General features: G+C 46.5%; 1 protein-coding gene across 1 annotated transcript in view; it reads right to left on the reverse strand.

Annotated features, from left to right (window-relative positions):
- Positions 1-16,771: 16,771 nt before the first annotated feature.
- The window catches only part of gfra4a (GDNF family receptor alpha 4a), a 174,566-nt gene continuing 167,634 nt past the window's right edge, over positions 16,772-23,703 (reverse strand). The window contains exon 8 of the mRNA XM_067981439.1: positions 16,772-18,585. Coding sequence (XP_067837540.1) covers positions 18,445-18,585 — 141 coding nt within the window. The 3' untranslated portion in view covers positions 16,772-18,444. The remainder of the gene's footprint in view (positions 18,586-23,703) is intronic.

Genomic DNA, 23,703 nt, shown 5'->3' on the forward strand with positions numbered 1-23,703 from the left:
CATCGTCTCTAGCACACCCCAACCACCATCGTCTCTAGCACACCCCGACCACCATCGTCTCTAGCACACCCCAACCAGCATCGTCTCTAGCACACCCCGACCACCATCGTCTCTAGCACACCCCGACCACCATCGTCTCTAGCACACCCCAACCACCATCGTCACTAACACACCCCAACCACCATCGTCTCTAGCACACCCCAACCACCATCGTCTCTAACACACCCCGACCACCATCGTGTCTAACACACCCCAACCACCATCGTCACTAACACACCCCAACCACCATCGCCTCTAGCCCACCCCAACCACCATCGTCTCTAACACACCCCAACCACCATCATCTCTAGCACACCCCAACCACCATCGTCTCTAACACACCCCAACCACCATCGTCACTAACACACCCCAACCACCATCGTCTCTCGCACACCCCAACCACCATCGTCTCTAACACACCCCAACCACCATCGTCTCTAGCACACCCCAACCACCATCGTCTCTAGCACACCCCAACCACCATCGTCTCTAGCACACCCCAACCACCATCGTCTCTAGCACACCCCAACCACCATCGTCTCTAGCACACCCCAACCACCATCGTCTCTAACACACCCCAACCACCATCGTCTCTAGCACACCCCAACCACCATCGTCTCTAGCACACCCCAACCACCATCGTCTCTAGCACACCCCAACCACCATCGTCTCTAGCACACCCCAACCACCATCGTCTCTAACACACCCCAACCACCATCGTCTCTAGCACACCCCAACCACCATCGTCTCTAGCACACCCCAACCACCATCGTCACTAACACACCCCAACCACCATCGTCTCTAGCACACCCCAACCACCATCGTCACTAACACACCCCAACCACCATCGTCTCTAGCACACCCCAACCACCATCGTCTCTAGCACACCCCAACCACCATCGTCTCTCGCACACCCCAACCACCATCGTCTCTAGCACACCCCAAACACCATCGTCTCTAGCACACCCCAACCACCATCGTCTCTAGCACACCCCAACCACCATCGTCACTAACACACCCCAACCACCATCGTCTCTAGCACACCCCAACCACCATCGTCACTAACACACCCCAACCACCATCGTCTCTAGCACACCCCAACCACCATCGTCTCTAGCACACCCCAACCACCATCGTCTCTGGCACACCCCAACCACCATCGCCTCTAGCACACCCCAACCACCATCGTCTCTAGCACACCCCAACCACCATCGTCTCTAGCACACCCCAACCACCATCGTCTCTAGCACACCCCAACCACCATCGCCTTGTTGTGGGAAAAAATTACCACTCGGAGTCAGACTTAAAGATTCAACATGCAGTTTATTGGACAAAGCTTTGGGAGAAGACTGGACACTCCGCAGCACCGCAGCTAACTTCTCAACTTTAAAATGGTTGTCATGCTTTTTTATACCTTTGAAATACAGATTTTCAGTAGCTTTTACATCATTAATCTTGATTACACACATTAACCAATTAAGCCCGCATGGCAACAACGGACTGCTTACGCATTAACCAATTGAGTCCGAACAACTATTATCGCCTTAAGACAGCATGCCTTTGTTTCACGCAGTCTGGTTCTATAGTTTTATCAGTTCGTTGTGAAATGTCTTTTGTATTCCCAGACTGCAAGCCAGTTCTGGAATGTACAAACTCAACACTTTTAACTGTCTTTCCCACAGTCACAGAATCCATTTTATTTAATAGTGTCCATTTTGTTAGTAGTCAAGCGTTATATTTAAGCTTTTAATTAAGGTTAGTCTAATCTACACAAAGCGCATTTCAGTGTGGTTTTTGGGTAAATACCACCGCCATGTACCCATTAGTCACTTCATCATTGCCTTTAATTCAACAGTCCAAATTTTACGCTAACAGACTCCAGCACACCCCAACCACCATCACCTCTAGCACACCCCAACCACCATCGTCTCTAGCACACCCCAACCACCATCGCCTCTAGCACACCCCAACCACCATCGTCTCTAGAACACCCCGACCACCATTGCCTCTAGCACACCCCAACCACCATCGCCTCGAGAACACCCCAACCACCATCGCCTCTAGAACACCCCAACCACCATCGTCTCTAGCACACCCCAACCACCATCGCCTCTCGAACACCCCAACCACCATCGTCTCTAGAACACCCCGACCACCATTGCCTCTAGCACACCCCAACCACCATCGCCTCTAGAACACCCCAACCACCATCGCCTCTAGCACACCCCAACCACCATCGTCTCTAGCACACCCCAACCACCATCGTCTCTCGCACACCCCAACCACCATCGCCTCCAGCACACCCCAACCACCATCGTCTCTAGCACACCCCAACCACCATCGTCTCTAGCACACCCCAACCACCATCGTCTCTAGCACACCCCAACCACCATCGTGTCTAGCACACCCCAACCACCATCGTCTCTAGCACACCCCAACCACCATCGTCTCTAGCACACCCCAACCACCATCGCCTCCAGCACATCCCAACCACCATCGTCTCTAGCACACCCCAACCACCATCGTCTCTAGCACACCCCAACCACCATCGTCTCTAACACACACCAACCACCATCGTCTCTAACACACCCCAACCACCATCGCCTCCAGCACACCCCAACCACCATCGTCTCTAGCACACCCCAACCACCATCGTCTCTAACACACCCCAACCACCATCGTCTCCAGCACACCCCAACCACCATCGTCTCTAACACACACCAACCACCATCGTCTCTAACACACCCCAACCACCATCGCCTCCAGCACACCCCAACCACCATCGTCTCTAGCACACCCCAACCACCATCGCCTCCAGCACACCCCAACCACCATCGTCTCTAGCACACCCCAACCACCATCGTCTCTAACACACACCAACCACCATCGTCTCTAACACACCCCAACCACCATCGTCTCTAGCACACCACAACCACCATCGTCTCTAGCACATCCCAACCACCATCGTCTCTAGCACACCCCAACCACCATCGTCTCTAGCACATCCCAACCACCATCGTCTCTAGCACACCCCAACCACCATCGTCTCTAGCACATCCCAACCACCATCGTCTCTAGGGATGTTGCTCCATGAGCCAACAACCTATTAAGTCCCAGATGAGTGGAAACTTCCCGCAGCTCAACATTGACAAGACTGAAGCAATTTGTTGTCTCTCACTCAGCTTGGGTTCTAATTCCACCAGAGACTCCCTGGTTACCTGAACTTAGCGATTCTGTTCAACCATGAGTTGAGTTTTGAGCTCCACATCAGGTCTGTCACCAACAATATCTCTTTCCACTCCAAAAACATTGTCCACTTACGCATCTACCTCACCCCCACCACTGTTGAAACATTTATCTATGCCTTCACCGCCTTGATGATTGATTTCGCAAATAGCCTCTTCTCTGGTCTCCTGATCTTCACCGTTCCTCCTAATCTGGATTACTGCTTGTTCCCAACTCTCTCCACTGCAGCATCAGAGGATGATCTTTCAACTATTGCCCTTCCTCCAACCCACCACCCCACCTTCTGGAACTTTCTTCCAAAACCACTTTGTCTTCATAATTCTCCCTATGTTCAAAAGGGTACTAAAAACCCATCTCTTCAACTGGGCAAAGACCTATATGATGCACTGCCTGTGCTCGCAATCCAGCTAGATGTTAAGTAAGTGGAATCCCTTTCTATTCAGACGACCTTGCACCCTGGCACTTTGCAATGTGGGCAAAGCCCAGTGCTCTCTCATCTTGCTTCACTCTGTCCATTGAGAGAGTAGTTCAACTTTCTCCTGGTGTAGAGAGCCTCGGTGAACTCCCTGATACAACCTAGAGATGTCACCTGATGCAACCTGGAATGATTCTGTGGCATAAAAGTTAAGGGCCATGGCCACCTTGACAGCCACAAGGAGTGCTGTCCATACCCTGGCTCAATTGCAGAAGGTGACATAGCTAAGTGATATCCTTCTTGGTGAAGCAAAGACACCTGATGCATTGCTCCTTGGTGAAGGTAAGGTATGAGAAGTGCTCCCTGAAGATCCATATATGGATATGGTCTCCAGCGCAGGGCCCTTCTCTTCCCTCTTTATCCAGCTGCTCCTGCTCCCTCCTGTCTTCTCCTCCCACCCCACCCCCATCTTCAGAGTTAGACCCACCAGACCACACATGTCTGCAGTAAAACTGTTGTGAAGGCAGACAAAGGCAGTTCAGCACCAGCAAGAAGTTGTCAGCAGAAGTCACAGATCAGTTGTGGACAGCCGAAAATAGGCAAAAAAAAAAATCACCCAGAAGTTAACCAGCAGCCTAGAAGGACTAACCTGTGACTAGTGGATGAGCCCTTTAAATAGCGCTGCTGAAGGTCCTTCCTCTCTGTTGGCACCATGAATTGCTGAACGAGTTTATCACTTGGCGAGACAGGTGCTGGGACAGCCCAATTTCACTAAAGGTTCCTACAATCTGTGTGGGACCCTTATTTAAATATTCTAATGAAGCTTTTAAATACTTCCCTGGACACCGATCCAACTCAAGGTGGCAGGTGCTGGACTTCTGGCGCGGACTGAGTGTGAGAAGGCTGCCCACCGTTTTGGATCCTTAGGTGCGATCGAATTTATAGGCCATGGTATTTGTTTTGGTAATAACATCATATCACTTCGATAGTGGATTCGTTGGGAACTGACTGAAGCTAACAGCAGGAGCGCTGGCAACTTTACAGCCAAATGTCAGATTAGCAGCTTCTGGGTGTTTTGTAGGGGAACAAAGTGCCTTGTGGTGAAGGAATGAGCTTACAACAGAGGATTTGAGTCTGGCAGTAATTGGTGTTGTGTCACACAGTAAGTATGCAGCACCAATTGCTTTGTGTCATTGACTGAATACAGCTGACAGCAAAGCATCATGAAAATGGCTGATAGCTACCATGGGTAAACTTTATTTTTCTCCTCCAATTTCTTTCTCCTCTCCTGGGGGCTTCTAACCCAGCCGACCTCCAGTACCTCACCAAGTGGCTATTATTCACGTGTTAGCCTAAACAGTCAGTGTGGGTGGGCTATTAGGCCATGAACAGCCTCACACCAAACCCTAACCACACATGAGCATCCTCAAGCAGATGTTACTGAACACCACTTTGGAATTCAATAGGGTTGGATGTTACGCACGGACTGCAGTGGTTCAAGAAGGCGGCTCACCACCACCTTCTCAAGGGCAATTAGGGATGGGCAATAAATGCCGGCCTCGCCAGCGACGCCCACATCCCATGAACGAATTTTTTAAAAAGCTCCGGTTAGACCCCCTCGAGAGTACTGCATTCAGTTCTGGGCACTGCACCTCAGGGAGGAGATATTGGCCTTGGAGAGGGTGCAGCACAGATTCATCAGAATGATACCGGGGCTAAAAGGGTTAAATTATGAGGACAGGTTGCATAGACTAGGCTTTTATTCCCTTGAGTGTAGAAGATTAAGGGGTGATCTAATTGATGTGTTTAAGATGATTAAAGGATTTGATAGGGTAGATAGAGAGAAACTATTTCCTCTGGTGGGAGAGTCCAGAAGAAGGGGGCATAACCTTAAAATTAGAGCTAGGCCGTTCAGGGGTGATGTCAGGAAGCGTTTCTTCACACAAAGGGTAGTGGAAATCTGGAACTCTCTTCCCCCCAAAAAGCTGTTGAGGCTGGGGGTCAATTGAAAATTTCAAAACTGAGATTGCTAGAATTTTCTACGGTAAGGGTATTAAGGGATATGAAACAAAGGCGGGTAAATGGAGTTAAGGTACAGATCAGCCATGATCTCATTGATTGCCAGACAGGCTTTAGGGGCTGAATGATCTACTGCTTTTCCTATGTAACAGGAAGGAAGAGCAAGACCTCTGCCTGATGTTACAGTGGAGGCTCTGTGCCCGTTTACTGCTGGTACAAGTATTTAGCCTTACTCTGAAGTTTAATCATAAGAAAAAAGCACCAAGCATTTACCATCAACAGAAATGCATCATTGCACATCCCACACCAACAAATGCCAAGATTTGCAACCAAGACCCGTCGATACGAAGTCTGGCATAAGCGCAGGTTGCTGGAGAATAGTAATTATCAGTTGCATCGTTTACACATGGGATCAGAGAAATGGCTCATTAAATACAGGAAAGTGTCAGGTGTTTGGAAAATAGCTAATGTTCCAATTTTCAAAAAAAAAGGTCAAATGTAATCCTGGGAATTCCAGGCCTGTTAGCTTGACATGTATAAAGGAGTCAATTATAAAATCAGTGATTCAAGTGCATTAAAAAAGATTGAAGGCAGCAATACAGAGCCAACATGATTAATAAAAGCTAGTTTGGGCCTTGCAGATTTACAAACGTGTTACTTATTACACATCTTGTCTTTTAATTCAATAAGGGTCGTTCGCAAGAGACCTGTGACTAAAATTGAAAATTGCTGGGATGGAGGAGAACGTTGTGAATTGGAAAGTAAATTGGCTAAATAATTAGGAACAAAGGGTAGTGATTAATAGTAGTGGCGTGCCCCCCCCCCCCATAGATCGGTTTCCAACCTCCACAGGTCCAAGTATTTACAATTAATCTCTTCCCCCGCCCTCAAACCACTCCACGGTCTTGTGTCACCTCCCAGTGTTACAGTCCCAATCCTTGGCTTGTGCAGAACCATCTGATCTTCGCCAGGGCAGCAGGGTGGCTGCTGCTGTTTAGCCTCAGCGTCCTTGGGCTAGGGAGAGAAATGTTCCAACTCATCATCACTTTCCAGTATCTCCTGCTGGAAAACTGCACGCGAGTCATTGTCAGATAAGTGATGGAAGGTGTCGTCGACAGTGCTATCAAGCGGCACTTACTCACCAATAACCTGCTCACCGATGCTCAGTTTGGGTTCCGCCAGGACCACTCATCTCCAGACCTCATTACAGCCTTGGTCCAAACATGGACAAAAGAGCTGAATTCCAGAGGTGAGGTGAGAGTTACTGCCCTTGACATCAAGGCAGCATTTGACAGAGTGTGGCACCAAGGAGCCCTAGTAAAATTGAAGTCAATGGGAATCAGGGGGAAAACTCTCCAGTGGCTGGAGTCATACCTTGCACAAAGGAAGATGGTAGTGGTTGTTGGAGGCCAAGCATCTCAGCCCCAGGGCATTGCTGCAGGAGTTCCTCAGGGCAGTGTCCTAGGCCCAACCATCTTCAGCTGCTTCATCAATGACCTTCCCTCCATCAAAAGGTCAGAAATGGGGATGTTCGCTGATGACTGCACAGTGTTCAGTTCCATTCGCAACCCCTCAGATAATGAAGCAGTCCGAGCCCGCATGCAGCAAGACCTGGACAACATCCAGGCTTGGGCTGATAAGTGGCAAGTAACATTCGCGCCAGATAAGTGCCAGGCAATGACCATCTCCAACAAGAGAGATTCTAACCACCTCCCCTTGTCATTCAACGGCATTACCATCGCCGAATCCCCCACCATCAACATCCTGGGGGTTACCATTGACCAGAAACTTAACTGGACCAGCCATATAAATACTGTGGCTACGAGAGCAGGTCAGAGGCTGGGTATTCTGCGGCGAGTGACTCACCTCCTGACTCCCCAAAGCCTTTCCACCATCTACAAGGCACAAGTCAGGAGTGTGATGGAATACTCTCCACTTGCCTGGATGAGTGCAGCTCCAACAACACTCAAGAAGCTCGACACCATCCAAGATAAAGCAGCCCGCTTGATTGGCACCCCATCCACCACCCGAAACATTCACTCCCTTCACCACCGGCGCACTGTGGCTGTAGTGTGCACCATCCACAGGATGCACTGCAGCAACTCGCCAAGGCTTCTTCGACAGCACCTCCCAAACCCGCGACCTCTACCACCTGGAAGGACAAGGGCAGCAGGCGCATGGGAACAACACCACCTGCACGTTCCCCTCCAAGTCACACACCATCCCGACTTGGAAATATATCGCCATTCCTTCATTGTCGCTGGGTCAAAATCCTGGAACTCCCTTCCTAACAGCACTGTGGGAGAACCGTCACCACACAGACTGCAGCGGTTCAAGAAGGCGGCTCACCACCACCTTCTCGATGGCAATTAGGGATGGGCAATAAATGCCGGCCTTGCCAGCGACGCCCACATCCCGTGAACGAATAAAAAAAAAAGATAAGCGCAAGGGGACTTGGCTGTGATGCTCCCCACAGGCTGCTGCCACTCACTGTCAAGTTTCACACAGGAGGAATAGCTACAGTCTAAGAATATGGTGAAAAACTTTTCTCAAGGTTAGAGCCAGTCATGCTGACAGGTGGTGCAGACAGTCTCCATCTATTTTCAGCACCCCCTGGTGATTTAGTAGATAAATGCTAATGGGCCACACAGACTCGAACCCAGATCAGTGATGAGTGAGCTAATCTGAGCCAGAGCAGCATTGGGAAACGTTATAATTATCCTTAGTGTCACAGGCTGGGAGAAATAAAGGCCAAGGTTCCTGCTCCTGATCGCTATCCAATGACCCTTGATAAAGAAGTGTGCGCGTCTAGACATCAAATGGGGACACGATTGGCTCAACCGTGATGCTGCCTATAACAAAAACTTGCATTTATATAGTACCTTTAATGTGGAAAAACATCCCAAGGGGCTTCACAGCAGCTTAATCAGACATAAATTGACACCGAGCTAAAGGTGATATTATGAAGAGTGACTAAAAGCTTGGTCATAGGTAGGTTTTAAGGAGGGTCTTACAGGAGGAGGGAGGTGGAGAGGTATAGGGAGGGAATTCCAAAGTTTAGGGCCTCAACGGCTGATCAATGGTGGCGCGAAGGGAGTGGTGGATGCTCAAGAGGCCAGAGTTCTTGGAATGCAGATTTCTCGGAGGGTTGTAGAGCTGGAGGAGGGTACAGAGCTAGGGCTGGACGAATAGTCTGAGATTCAATGACAAGGCTCACAAATAAAGAGCCTTAGAATAATTAAAGGTACAGCTAAAATTAGGAGGCTATTTAACTTGGGCAATGCGCAAAGAATTTAAGGACACAATTACAAAATACACAAATCTTGAGCAAGATCAGAAGATTCTTTCTTCCCCACAAGATAATGGATGTGTGGAACAGAGCATGTAAAGGTAGTTCACTCAGGGTTAATTGAAACTTTTAAAAAGGAATTGGATCAATACAGGGGACTGAGGTCTATGGAGATATTAATAGGTCTATTTGATTCACATGGGGATTAGGAAGTGAGGAGAGAGATCTTGGGGGCGGGGAATCATAAATGAGGTAGTCATGCATTGACTGATGGACAGGATGGGTCTGATGGACAGGTTAACCTCTTCTCATTCTTAAGCTTATTCTACATTCTTATGTGTTTACGTGGTGATGAAATGTGAACAAAGGACACACAAAATCTCATTTGTTTACATTTTAATATGGATAATAAAAATCACTCATAACAATCAAAACAAAATTCATACATAGCTTTCTAACAACGAGGACTTGTTGCCATAACGAGAACACTAGCGTGGACAAAATGGTTTTGCACGAGTGGGGGGAGAGGGGGGCAAGAGATTTCCCAGAATAGACATTATACACCACATAACTGGACACCCAGATTGCAAATCAGTACACTGACATTTAAAGGAAAAAGAAACAAAAAGTATTGCATGAAAGGAATGATAATACGTTGCAATGTTAACCCTTTCGGTTCCCTGCCCCTATATGAATGTTGAGAAAGCCAGCCAAAAACATGATTATTAACATATACACCTGCTTACGTCATAGAACGTGGTCACATTTACCTCATAAAATCAGCTTGTTTTTAGAAAGAATTTCCGTACAGAAACATCTATAATTTTAGAAAATATGTTTGATAATGTTTCAAAAATTGGCGCAATGTTGCTAGCCTGTGGCCTTTATTTTACAAGCTATGTAGGGTTGAGTTCCTAGCAGGCACTGCTACAAGGGTTAACAGCTTAATATCCCTTCCCTTCCTCCCCACACCCTCCAACCGCCCTCCATTTGTGTAATATGTTTGTGTGAGTCCTTCAAGAAGAGGCTCATTTTCAGCTTTGTACCAATCAACAACTGATGGCATTCCAAGGCCTGGTCTGGCATGGTTAGGGGACAGTTCAGAGCTCCCTCGACACTGCATGAATAATGTGTCTCTCCACCTAAGCTTTTGGCTTGGTGGTAGCATTCCCGTCTCTGAGTCAGAAAGCACAGGGTTCAAACCCTGATCCGGCTCCCCCCGCCCATTGTATGAGTTGTGGGAGCCCACAAAACCCTCCCACTGTATAGGTCTAGCCACCCTATCAGGTGATATAAAAATGGTTATGGCCATGGAAGGAGCATTCACGTCCTGGCCTCTCAGACTGTTAATCAGCCTGTGAATCCTACCACTACTTCACACTTTGCTTTAACGGAGGTGTGTGAAGATATGACAACAGACAGTTGTTAAACCCACTAGACCAGTGTTGTATTTCCATTCTTACACTCAGCTGAGTGAAACTACTCAATGTGATTAATATCGAGTTTTGGGATGGTTTGTTTTGTAGACTAACATCCATTACGAGCTGGCTTGATGCTAATTTCACTTGGGGCCTTTGAAAGCAGAGGACGGAGACTCTCAGGCCAGTTACTTGTGCTGGTTTTGAACCCAGATCCTATCCGTGGTGGCCGGTGGGGGGGGGGGGGGGTGGAGTACATTTTGTGCTGGTTGAGGTGAGGGGTTTCCCTATTGAGCATTTAAATGTTTTCCCGTTTTGCATCCAGTGTCAGGATGAAGTACTCCCAGATCAGGTAATGCAGGACCTAAATGCAGCATGAAACTTCCTCTACTTTGCTTCAGCAATACATTATCCTTGGGCAGTATCACAAAGCAGCCATTTTATACTCCGTCTGATTTTCTTATCCGTTGAAGTCAATGGAAAAGAAAACTGGGCAGAATGCCAAACAGGCTGTTGATTCGCTATCGACTGATTTACGGTACCGGCCAGGATGAATTTATACCCCAATGTGTCTTCATACCAAACTCAGAACACCTGTGTGATGTTTATGTTCCCACAGCAACCATCCTGGCTTCTGAGTGAATTTTGTTACAGGCAGTTTGGTGCTTTGAACTCATACCCAATGGTCATTGGGTTGTGACTGCCCAAAACTCAATCAACTACGTATCTTGGAAAGAAGAGACTTTCATCCCTATCAGCCTGGGTGAATTCTAGTCCATGTCTTCAAGCTGAAAGAATAGTGCTCTAAGAAATTGAAGAGAGAATTTCTGACACGATGAGCCACTCGTTTCCCTCCTTTTGTTAACCATACACAGATTATAGTTCAAAGAAGTACAAAGGCAAATCTCAACAGAAAATAAACACGCCAACCGCAAAGAATTGGCCTGATATTTTCTGTAAAAATACAACCTTGAATACTTCAATAAATTATAAACTGGAATCTAGTATCTGTGAGGATGTGTTTGTGGTAGGGGTGGGGCATGGGTTTGTGGGAAAATATAATTTTTAATTAAAAAAATTCAACTATGCAACTAAAAAACCCATTCATCGTAGAGAGAGTAACAGATAACTCCATCAGGTTACATCCTAAACCAAGATAGCCTTCAGCAATGTGCAAACTATTCTTTTTTCTAAACAATACTACTCTCCAGTTGCTTCAGCAGGACTGGGCTTTTGAGTTGGAGCTTTGCTATTGAAAGTAACACCTCCATTTCCTCGGTGTTTATGGGAGGCCAAATTATGCTCTTCAACTTTGCATGACATCCCGGGAGTAGGGGAGGGAGTCCAAAAATGTGGCAACAGGCCAGGGTTTTACTTGTGCTCAGTGGCAGAGTGCTTTTTGCTGAAGAAAAGATGGTTCTGAAATTCTATGGGAGTTCTCCCAGTCCCATAAACCCGGTGGGAGACCAGAGGAAATTCAGCGTAACCTGGTTTCCTGCCTTATTTTCGGGGTTCCCACCACTCTCCCTCCAGAGTTACTAGGGGAGACAGGGGGAAACCCCATAGAATTTCAGGGTCAACATCTTTTTGTTGGTTAGATGACTCCTTGACTGTAGTTTTTCTTTTTGCATTTACCATGAACTCACATATAACATACAGTCTCCATATGTAGACATTACCACATGTAACATCATGGGTGGGTCTTGGGACCATCTATCAATAGAAATGGTGCATATTATATAAAAATAATTACAGTATGTATTACATGTGGATTATTCCCATGCTCAGTACACTTAGTTTGAAGTGCTGTGTGCAACATCTGGGTATTGTTGATTTATGCTCTCCTATTCATTGTCTTTCCCTTTTACGGCACAGTATTAAAATCTATTTTTAAAATTTGTCTATAATAATTTAGTCCTAATTTATTTTTAAAAAATTATTTGAATTTCCATGTCATTTTATCTACTTAGATAAGGCTGAAGTGGGCCTAACCTAATGATCACCTGTTCCTTTAAGAGCTAATTTTGGGTTCATGTGACCTTTACAAGGTGGTATGAGCTTTGATAGGTCTCGGGGGTGGGGGGGGGGGACGGGGGGGACGGGATACAATTGATTAATGCCAGCGGGGCAGAACAGGCTGATAGCGAATAGGCATTTTGTTTTGCACTGCACCTGATTTACTTTATCATTGAAGTCAATCGAGCGTGGGGTAAAACGGGCTCCTGATTTGCTATCAGCCCATTTTGCGCTACTAATGTTGGCCAATCTCACCCCTTCTGAGTCCCCAATGATCTTGACACGTACCACGTGTCCAGTTTAAATATCACATCATCTGTCGGGGGCCACCGCCAATGGCCAAGTATGAAGAGCACAAGCCGGATCTCCAATTTAATCCTTTTCCCCAAGGCTTACAACCAGATACAGCCAGATATTTGACCAAAGGGTTCTTCCTGGAGCAAAGCCTCCTTTTCACCAGTGTTTAGGTGTTCAAGCTTCAACGCTGGCTCTCACTGTCTTCCAAAGAAGAGGCTAATTGCCACCAACCATTCACAGCCAATCCTTTCAGTGACGCAGGCCACAGCTTTAGTCAGTAACCGGAGCATTCCGCTATGGGTCCAGCTGGAGACAGACTGAACGGGTTCATTGGTTTGTTGAACGTAAATGTCACCAATGGCTCTGTGAGAAAGTTGTTGCCTATTGGATCTGCTTTCCATTTCAAAGGCCCTCTCCCAACAGCTCAGGGCAGCGCTTAATTCTCATGCCCAGCAAGAAGGACATTTTTTTTAATGTATAATTCTATTGAGGAAATAATTCAAGGTCCGTTTCCTTATCCTCGTTTAGAACTCCCTCCATGACTTTCCTTCACCCCACATCAGTAACTCCTCCTGTCCTACATCCCACTTGGCACTTTCCGTTCTTCTGTGGGTTCCACTCTGTCTGGTCCAACATCAGTGGCAGAGCTGTCAGTCATCGTCCTCCTATATTCTGGAATTCTTTTCCTAAACTCCACTGCCCTGCTACATCTCTCCTCACCTTCAAATGCATTCTCAAATGCTCTTTGACCATGCCTTCGGTCACCTCCCCAATCTGTCTCCTTATTCCTGCATGGTGCCCAGTCTACCCCTTCCTGAAGAACATTGGGATGTTTCACCTCTTTAAAGGTGCTACGTTAGTGTATGTTTTTGCAGACAGGAGCTGAACTTTGTACTCTGTAAGAAGATCCAGACCCATTCTTAAACTCCGAAATCTGTACAAGCATCTCAAGGAGAATTGCGGTTTAAGATGGCCACTCCTGTCCATAGTCACTTAGAGAATACACTTTGGGAACAATTCTGACTAAACGTCATCGACCTGAAACGTTAACTCTGTTTCTCTCTTTTCACAGATGCTGCCTGACCTGCTGAGTGTTTCCCAGCAGTTTCTGTTTTTATTAAACAGGCTTCGTAGATGGTGAGAAAAATAAAGGAACCATAAGATAAAAATATTATTCTATAGTTTAGCACAGCAGTTGCAAACTATTCATTCTTTTCTGTTGTTTGAAGAGTAAGCTTAATAATTATTGTAAAAGTATATACTCTCTTCCTGCTACTATTCATTTGTTCTTTTACTGTTTAATAAATTTGTTTTGTAGTTAAAGCCACAATCAAAGTCTACTGTACAGCTAACCTGCTGTCATCTGAAGAAAAAAAGAGGATCATGTCATTAAATAAACTGCAGAAGATTTCTCTCTCCGATCCCTGGACGCTCTACAAATTTACCCAGAGATCTGGGAAAGTGAAAACACTCTCCCTGGGACATATGGAGCTCGGGCTCCCCTATGGGTCTAGTCCGGGACAAAGAAACCACAAAACAACAATAACTTGCAATTATACAGTGCCTTTAACATGGTAAAACTACACTGGAGTGACTTCTCATCCTCGGTGATTTCAACCTCCATCTCAACTCATCATGCTCTCTCTCCTCTGCGCTCACTGCTCTCCTATCCTTCCTTAATCTCTCCCTCCATATAAACTCCCCTACCCAGCCCCTCGACCTTGCCATCTCACGTAGCCTCTCTACTCCCCTCATGTCAATCACGGATAAGGCCATTTTTAAAAATTATTCAATCATGGGATGTGGGCGTCGCTGGCAAGGCCAGCATTTATTGCCCATCACTGATCACTTCCTTGTATCCCTCTCCACCCACATCCCCTTTCCCTCTCCCAATCCCACTTCCTCTGTGTCTGCCCCTGGAAAAAATACTCCCCCAAGTCACTTACAACAGCATTTTCAAATTTCCATTGGTCTAGCCTTTGGCCCTCCAAGGGACACAGACTTGAACATTTATGGCGGAAAATTGGTTTAGCCGTTCATCGCCAGATCTGGCTGGACTACATAAAGCACTTTTGGCTGCTCTCGCCATTCCAGGATCATCCTGGAACCCCCGGCTTCTCTTCGCCACTACAAGCCATCTTCTTAAACCGCTCTCCCCTGCCCCTTCCACCCTCACCTCCAACGAAAAGTGCAAGAAGCTCATGGACTTCTTTCTCACTAAGATTGAGACCATCCGTTCAGCTGCTCCTGCTGCTTCCCTCCCTTCCCCTCGCCCACCAAGCGAAACCTCCCCTACGGTTCCCCCCTGCCCTAGCCCTGAACTCACATCTTTCTCTAGTTTCTCTCCTATCTCCCTTCACCCTCTCTCCGAGCTCATCTTGACCATGAGACCCACCTCCTGCTCCCTCGACCCTATTCCCACCAAACTGCTGACCATCCAAATTCCCTTCCTGGCACCAATGTTAGCTGATATTGTTCACAGTTCCCTCTCCTCAGGTACTGTTCCCCCTCCCCTTCCAATCTGCCGTTATCACCCCCCTCCTCAAAAAACCCATCTTTGACTCCTCTATTTTTGCAAACACCCTTGAACGTGTTGTCGCCTCCCAAATCTGTGCCCACCTTTCCCGCAACTCCATGTTTGAAACCTTCCAATCAGGTTTCTGCCCCTGCCACAGTACTGAAACGGCCCTTGTCAAAGCCACAAATGACATCCTATGTGACTGTGCCTGTGGTAAACTATCCCTCCTTGTCCTTCTCGACCTGTCTGCAGCCTTTGACATGATTGACCACACCATCCTCCTCCAATGCCTCTCCCTCGTCGTCCAGCTGGAAGGGACTGCGCTCGCCTGGTTCCATTCTTATTTATCCTGTTGTAGCCAGAGAATAACCTGCAATGGCTTCTCTTCCCACTCCCGCACTGTTACCTCTGGAATACCCCAAGGATCTATCCTTGACCCCCTCCTATTTCTCATCTACATGCTGCCCCTCGGCGACATCATCCGAAAATGTGACGTCAGATTCCACATGTACACTGACAACCCCCAGCTCTACCTCACCACCACCTCTCTCAACCCCTCCACTGTCTCCGATTTGTCACACTGCTTGTCCGACATCCAGTACTGGATGAGCAAAAATTTCTTTCAACGAAATATTGGGAAGACCGAAGCCGTTGTCTTTGGTCCCCACCACAAACTCCATTCTCTAGCCACTGACTCCATTCCTCTCCCTGGCCACTGTCTGAGGCTGAACCAAATCATTCGCAACCTAGGCGTCCTATTTGACCCTGAGATGAGCTTCCGACCACATATCCACTCCATCACCAAGACCGCCTACTTCCACCTCCATAATATTGCCCGTCTCCGCCCCTGCCTCAGCTCATCTGCTGTTGAAATCCTCATCTATGCCTTTGTTACCTCTAGATTTGACTATTCCAATGCTCTCCTGGCCGGCCTCCCATCTTCCACCCTCTATAAACTTGAGCTCATCAAAGCTGTGCTGCCCGGTCCAGGAACGCCTCGATTTTAAAATTCTCATCTTTATCTTCAAATCCCTCTATGGTCGGTCTCGCCCCTCCCTATCTCCTAAAACTCTGCGCTCCTCCAATTCTTGCCATTCCCCAATTTCAATCGTTCAACCTTGGGTGTCCGTGCCTTCAGCTGCCTAGGCCCTGAGCTCTGGAATTCCCTCCCTAAACCTCTCTGCCGCTCTCTCCTCCTTTAAGACGATCCTTAAAACCCTACCTTCGCCTGTCCCTAATAACTCCTTACGTGGCTAGGTGTTTAATTTTATCTGATAACGCTCCTGTGAAGCACCCTGGGACGTTTTACTACGTTAAAGACGCTGTATAAATGCAAGTTGCTGTTGTTGTTGTCATTGTAAAATGTCCCAAGGTGCTTCACAGGAGCGTTATCAGATAAAATTAGACACCGAGCCACATTGGGACAGGTGTCCAAAAGCTTGGTCAAAGAGGTAGGTTTTAAGGAGCTTCTTAAAAGGAGGAGAGAGAGGTGGAGAGGTTTAGGGAGGGAATTCTAGAACTTGGGACCTAAACAGCTAAAGGCACGGCCGCCAATGGTGGAGCGAAGGAAATCGAGGACGCAGAACAGTCCAGAATTGAAGGAACACAGAGATCTCGGAGGGTTATAGCGCTGGAGGAGGTTACAGAGATGGGGAGGGGCGAGGCCATGGAGGGATTTGAATGCAAGGATGAGAATTTTAAATTCAAGGTGTTGCTGGACCGGGAGCCAATGTCGGTCAACGAACACAGTCTTGAGTATAAAACAATAAAGAAACTCAAAAAGAGGAATCAAAGTATTAAATATTCCCTTGCAGTAAAAGGCAAGAATCCTCCTTCTATATCACTTAAGAGAAAATACAGGGTCATTATAGCATAGCTTTCATATTAGGGGTCCATAGGCTCCAGGGAGCCTTCGAGGGGATCCATGAGGCCATTAGATTTCTGATCAACAGAGGTGGGCTGTGAACATATTGTCTCAAAAATTGTGTGTTTTAAAAAATATATTAGCGCATTGTTTCTGCTGCTGTTTACTGATAAAAATGTCTAAAATGATAGCACTGGTTTTCTTTGGGGAGCTGAGGCTGTCTTTCAAGAAGTGAATACATGGGAGGGGAAGGGTTGGGACTTCCTGAGGATGTGTGTCTGAAGATTTGCAGGGAGTCCCCAGGTGTGCGCCAATACTTACAAGAGTCCACCACATTGAGGAAATAAGGAAGAGTTAGTTGAATTCTCCATTGTTTTTCTACGGTAATGAGAATTAGCTGTTAACCCTTAATAGTGGAATAACATGGTAACTCATGAAAAATAAATGTGCGTACCTCCAATTAATTCAGCAGTTCCTTAACACCTGGAAAGGACACAAGGTTTTAAATCCACACCCTATACTTTACATCTATTTATAATGCATCATAGAGATTGGACCTGGAACATCACAAAATGGGTAATAAAGCTTAGTTTTAAAACTTTTAAATAGTATTTAATTAATTATTGTAAATTAAGTATCTTTGAAATCTGTTTGAAGGAGACTAAGAGTATTGGGATGTCTGTCTGCTGGGGCTGGCGCGATCGGTTTCCGGTGCTTGTTTGATTTTTCCCACACAGGTGACGTATACTTTAAGCTGGTTACTTGGCTGCTGCTTTTTAAATTTCGTCTTAAACGCGATGTGACGAGCCGTTGAAAGTGCTCCGACACTCATTGTTGTTGTTGACGATGACGACTGACGAGGAGAAAGTTCCTGACTGTTGCCCTTTGCCAGATGCCAACGCCTCTTTTAGGAGGAAGTGCGCGTCGCAAAATGGCTTCCCCCATTGAACTGTGCGTCGCAAAATGGCTTCCCCCATTGAACTGTGCGTCGCAAAATTACTTCCCCGATTGAAGTGCTTCCGGTGTCGCATTCAATTTTCACTGTCAGGTGGTCAGTTGGCCGTTAATAATCTTCGCCCTGTTCATTATTTTTTTCAAAAAAATGGCGTTTTGACGACGCTGCGTGAACCTCTGGCGTCTTTTAAAAAAAAATCTTTCTCTTCTCCTCGGCCTGGAGGTGAATAAAGTAATACATTGTGGAGAGGGGGAGGGATAAAAGATGGAGATTCTTGACGTCCTCTGCTGATTTGACCTACCCCGCTGTCGGTCCCCTTGGCAGTTTGCCCAGTCGTGTCTCAAGTCCCGTACCGTGTTCCGACATGCTCACATTATAAATTGAAAGAGTAGCGCGGCGAGCAGGAGGCTCCAGACCAGTTGGGATTGTGTGCGCACAGCCACGGCCAGGCCAAAGGCTTCTGAAGCCGAACGTGTCGACTCTCTCCACAGCAGTCTCTCGTCAGCAACCTGAAAGGGAAGACCAGAAGACAGGTAATTCCTGGAATGGTGCAGCTCGGAAGGAGGCCATTCGGCCCATCGTGCCTGTGCTGGCTCTCTTGAAAGAGCTATCCATTTATCTCACTACCCCCCCACCCCCACTGCTCTTTCCCCAAAGCCCTGCAATTTTTTTCCTTTTTTCAAGTATATATATCTAGTTCCCCTTTGAAAGTCACTATTAAATTGGCATCCACCACCCTTGAATTCCAGATCGCAACAACTCGCGTAAAAAAACTCAAGATGGAACCCCAAAACTTTTAACTGCAACTTTTTAATTAAGATTTTTTTTTAACCTAAAGTTATGTTGTAGATACACCATGGGACACTGTAAAATTAATGTCTGAAATGTCTAAAAAAGCTTTTCATTGCTCCTCCGATGTTACAATGCCCATTGTGATAACTGAGCTATACAGACTAAGCAATTCCCAAACTGGGTACATGCTGACCCTGGCTGGCGAAGGGCTCCTGTTCGCGATTGCTATCCAGCATCCTCCACTGGGAAGAGCAATGTGTCTCTGTGTTGGAATGGGGACAGAATTGGACTCGTCTGTGATTGCCCCTCATGTTTGAATAGCCTATCGATATTCCCTGCCAACACCTTACACATGAAGCATGTCTGCTTAGGCAAGTGGCCAGGGCCTGCGCCTCGTATCCCAACACATCGAGGCGAGCGGAGGAGAAAATTGCAAGAGAGGTATGGCCCTGAAAATCTGCGGGGATTCGACTGGTCTTCTGCTGTAACTCTGCTGGGAGACCAGTGGAATCCCCGAGGAAACGGCATTAACGGCTCTGCAGAAACCCCGCAGAATTTCAAGGCCTATGTTCTTAGAATTATGTCATTCTTCAGCACCTTGTTTTGCATTGTGAATATTGTGCAATTTTTGAAAAAATAAATGCTATTTCTGAAAAGTAAAGGACCAGGTATGATGGGCGCAGCAATAAGAACATAAGAACATAAGAAATAGGAGCAGGAGTAGGCCACACGAGCCTGCTCCGTCATTCAACAAGATCATGGCTGATCTTTGACCTCATCTCCACTTTCCTGCCTGATCCCCATATCCCTTGATTCCCCTTGTGCCCAGAAAAATTAAAAGAATGCTGTGACCCTTTCTCCAGGATGCTTATAAACTTGCATTTATATATGGTGCCTTTCAGGACGTCCCAAAGCACATTAGAGCCAATGAAGTACGTTTGAAGTGTAGTCACTATTGTAGGAAACATGGCAGCCAATTTCCATACAGCAAGGTCCCACAAACAGCAATGTGATAATGACCAGATAATCTATTTTAGTGATGGTGGTTGAGGAATAAATATTGGCCAGGACATTGGGGAGAACTCCCCTGCTCTTTTTTGAATTTGTGCCTTGGGCCTCAGTTTAACGTCTCATCTGAAAGACAGCACCTGCGACAGTGCAGAACTCCCTCAGTACTGCGCTGGAGTGTCAGCCTAGATCATGTGCTTAAGTCCCTGGAGTGGGGCTTGAACCCACAATCTTCTGATTTAGAGGTGAGGGCGCTACCACTGAGCCACGGCTGACACCTCCTGAATACTGCATCCAGTTCTGATTACTGAAAACAAGGGAGATATTCGCGCACACTGGAGACAGTGCACCGAAGAACCATGAGGGTGATTCTGATGTGAAAGGTCTAAGTTATGAGGTAAGAGGCAGTTAGGCTTTTCATCCTGGAAATTGGTGACTTTCGTGGGGAAAGTCAGCCCGTGAAAATATAGAATGTACATTTTATTTAGGTCGTAGAAAGCCAGAGTGTGAACTGCACATTTATATTTACTGCAAGAATACTCTGGAATACACCAAGAAAGTGGAACCCAGAGGATATAAATGGAAGTGAGTGAAAAGTAAATTTAGAACAGACTGCAGAAAAATCTTTACACACAATTATGGAGGAGGACAAGCTGAATCAAGGCCAGAGCAGGATTCAGGCACTGGCCTTAAGAATATAGCTGTAGAAACACCAGTGCAAACAGGAAGAATGGTACACCAGATGCTCATCCAAGATACATTCCGCTGAATGCCCAAACTGCCCCTTTAGGGAATCCTCATGTCCAAAATAAAATGCTTACAGCATCTTCAGCAACATCTGTTGTGTGAAATCATGCTCTATTCCATTCCAAAAATGGCCCATCATTTTTAGCACAAAGGTTCCCAGTTACCCAGTGTAGTTTTCTCAGAATAAGTAATATCAATATGAGGACTCTGGGGAGGCACAAATAAAGGGAAACAAGTGCTTTCCCCCATGCCCAGATTTTTTTCTCTACTCTCCTGAATGTTTTGATGAGTTACAGACGCCAGGAAACTCCAGTACTGGCCCCAGTGGCCATTCTTCATAGAAGAAACTAGATAGTGAGAGTTGGCAGGCTATTTGACCCCGAGGTGCAGCATCACAGACAAGTCCACCATTTTTCCCATCTGACATTCCCACAGACCCACTTCCCAGCAGAAGTCACTTGGTAGCAATGAGAAGCGAGGACCAGGGTTGATCCCATCTCCTTAGCTCTACGACCAATTGTACCACCTCCAATCGTTGCTGTTAACAGCATGGAACAGGCAACTGAAAGTGGGAATCTTCCTAATCTGCACAGCTCAGTAAAACACTGAGCCATTGGAGGAACTGGAGGAAGAATATATTCAGAGATTAAAAAGAAAAAACAAAATCCTAGAAAACTGAAATAGAAACAGAACTGGCTTGTAATGTTAAACATAAATAAAAACAGAAAATGCTGGAAATACTCAGCAAGTCAGGAGTATCTGTGGAGAAAGAAACCGAGTTAACGTTTCAGGTCGATGACCTTTCGTCAGAACTAGAAGATGTTGAAGATTAAACAATTTTTAAGCAAGTACAGAACCAGGCAAAGGGGGGGAGGAACGGGAGGGGAGGAAAGAACAAAAGGATAGAATGGAGGGTAGGAGTGATTACATGATAAAAGGGATGATGGTGCAAGGCAAGGAGGGTGGTAATGGGACAAGTAAAGAAACAAAAGATGGGTCCAGAAGAGCTGTAAATGGGAACAGCAGAGCCATTACCAGCACCTGCTGTCTGAAAAAATTGGGAGCAGTGGTTATGATCTGAAGTTAATGAATTCAGTGTTGAGTCTGGAAGGTTGTAAAGTGCCTAATCGAAAGATGAGATGCTGTTCTTCGAGCTTACGTTGAGCTTCATTGGAACAGTGTAAGAGACCGAGGGCAGAGAGGTCCGAGTGGGACGGGGAATTAAAACGGCAAGTGACCGGCAGGCCAGGGTCACGCTTGAGGACTGAGCGGAGATGTTCAGCTTTTGGCGTTGTAATGTTAAACGGCCATTCCTGTCTCAGATGCAGTCTGACCTGCTGTGTATTTCCAACATTTCATTTGAAATACAGTCCCCACTGCTTACAGTGGACGCTAACTACAGTCGGTGCTAACGCGATCTGCCCGCTATACACATTGGCCACTTTAACCTCTCCATCCGCAACACTCCATCCCTTATAGTTAATCGAAAATTTTAAAAGAAAGTTCAATGCTCTTCGAAAGATTGAGAATAGTACACCAGTCTGATCGAAGTGAATTCTGTGTAAGGCTCTGGTAGTCACCCTACAGTGGAGATGGAAGATTAACTGCCAGCTACTTTGTACTTTGGACCTTAACAAAGTGCTACTTACTTACTGAACCCGACACCACTTAAAGGTGGTTACGTATAGAAGGTAATTGTGTCTTTACATGGTGCAAACTACTCACCAAACACCTGTCTCTGCCCAAAATAACCGGCGGGCTGCTAGCGACCACTATGTAATTGGTAAATAGTAAACGCTATTTTGGCAATTTAAACGATTGCCCAATTTAAACATGGGCAATTTAATTGGCCGTGTGGTTGATGGTGAGGAGGAAAGCTGTAGACTGCAGGAAGATATCAATGGACTGGTCAGGTGGGCAGAAAAGTGGCAAATGGAATTCAATCCATAGAAATGTGAGGTAATGCATTTGGGGAGGGCAAACAAGGCAAGGGAGGACACAATAAATGGGAGGATACTGAGAGGTGTAGAGGAAGTGAGGGACCTTGGAGTGCATGTCCACAGATCCCTGAAGGTAGCAGGACACAGTTCTGGTCACCACATTACAGGAAGGATGTAATTGCACTAGAGAGGGTACAGAGCAGATTTACGAGGATGTTGCCAGGACTGGAGAATTTTAGCTATGAGGAAAGATTGGAGAGGCTGGGGTTGTTCTCTTTGGAACAGAGGAGGCTGAGGGGTGATTTGATTGAGGTATACAAAATTATGAGGGGCCTAGATAGAGTGGATAGGGAGGACCTATTTCCCATAGCAGAGGGGTCAATAACCAAGGGGCAGAGATTTAAAGTGATTGGTAGAAGGATTAGAGGGGAGCTGAGGAAAATTTTTTTCACCCAGAGGGGGTGGAACTCACTGCCTGAAAGGGTGGTAGAGGCAGAAACCCTCAACTCATTTAAAAAGTACCTGGATGTGCACTTGAAGTGCCGTAACCTACAGGGCTACGGACCAAGTGCTGGGAAGTGGGATGAGGCTGAGTGGCTCATTTTCGGCTGGCGCGGACACGATGGGCCGAATGGCCTCCTTCTGTGCTGTAAATTTTCTATGATTTTATGATTCTATGAAGTGGTGGGAACTGTATACATGCTCTTAGAAGTTTAAAAATGAAAACATAACGCCAGAAAGCACAATCTATCCTAATATAAAAATAATTTTGTAAGCTAGCTGATATGTAGTATTTTATAGGCAGTGTTCAAAGAAGTGTGTTTAATGCAGTTTATTCTACTTGTTAGGAACTTTCAAACGCATCCTCACTCTGTGCCTCATGTGATCTCCTTCGGCTTGATTGATAAATAGTGTACCTTACTGTTCTCCATCCCCCGCCTCCCCGCTTTACTACTGCCCATGGCCTCAATTTATTTTTCAGTGATAAGCACAGATAGGCTGTGACTGCAGTGCATTAGTGATATAATCTCGGAGGCTGTCTCCGTTCCTCCATTTCCAATCCACTTTAATAGAACGTGGATGGATCCCATTTTAAACACATTTGCTGCTGGACACCCAATAATTTCACTTTGGGTTTCA

This window comes from Heptranchias perlo, chromosome 1 (genome assembly GCF_035084215.1).
Source record: "Heptranchias perlo isolate sHepPer1 chromosome 1, sHepPer1.hap1, whole genome shotgun sequence".
NCBI lineage: Eukaryota > Metazoa > Chordata > Chondrichthyes > Hexanchiformes > Hexanchidae > Heptranchias > Heptranchias perlo.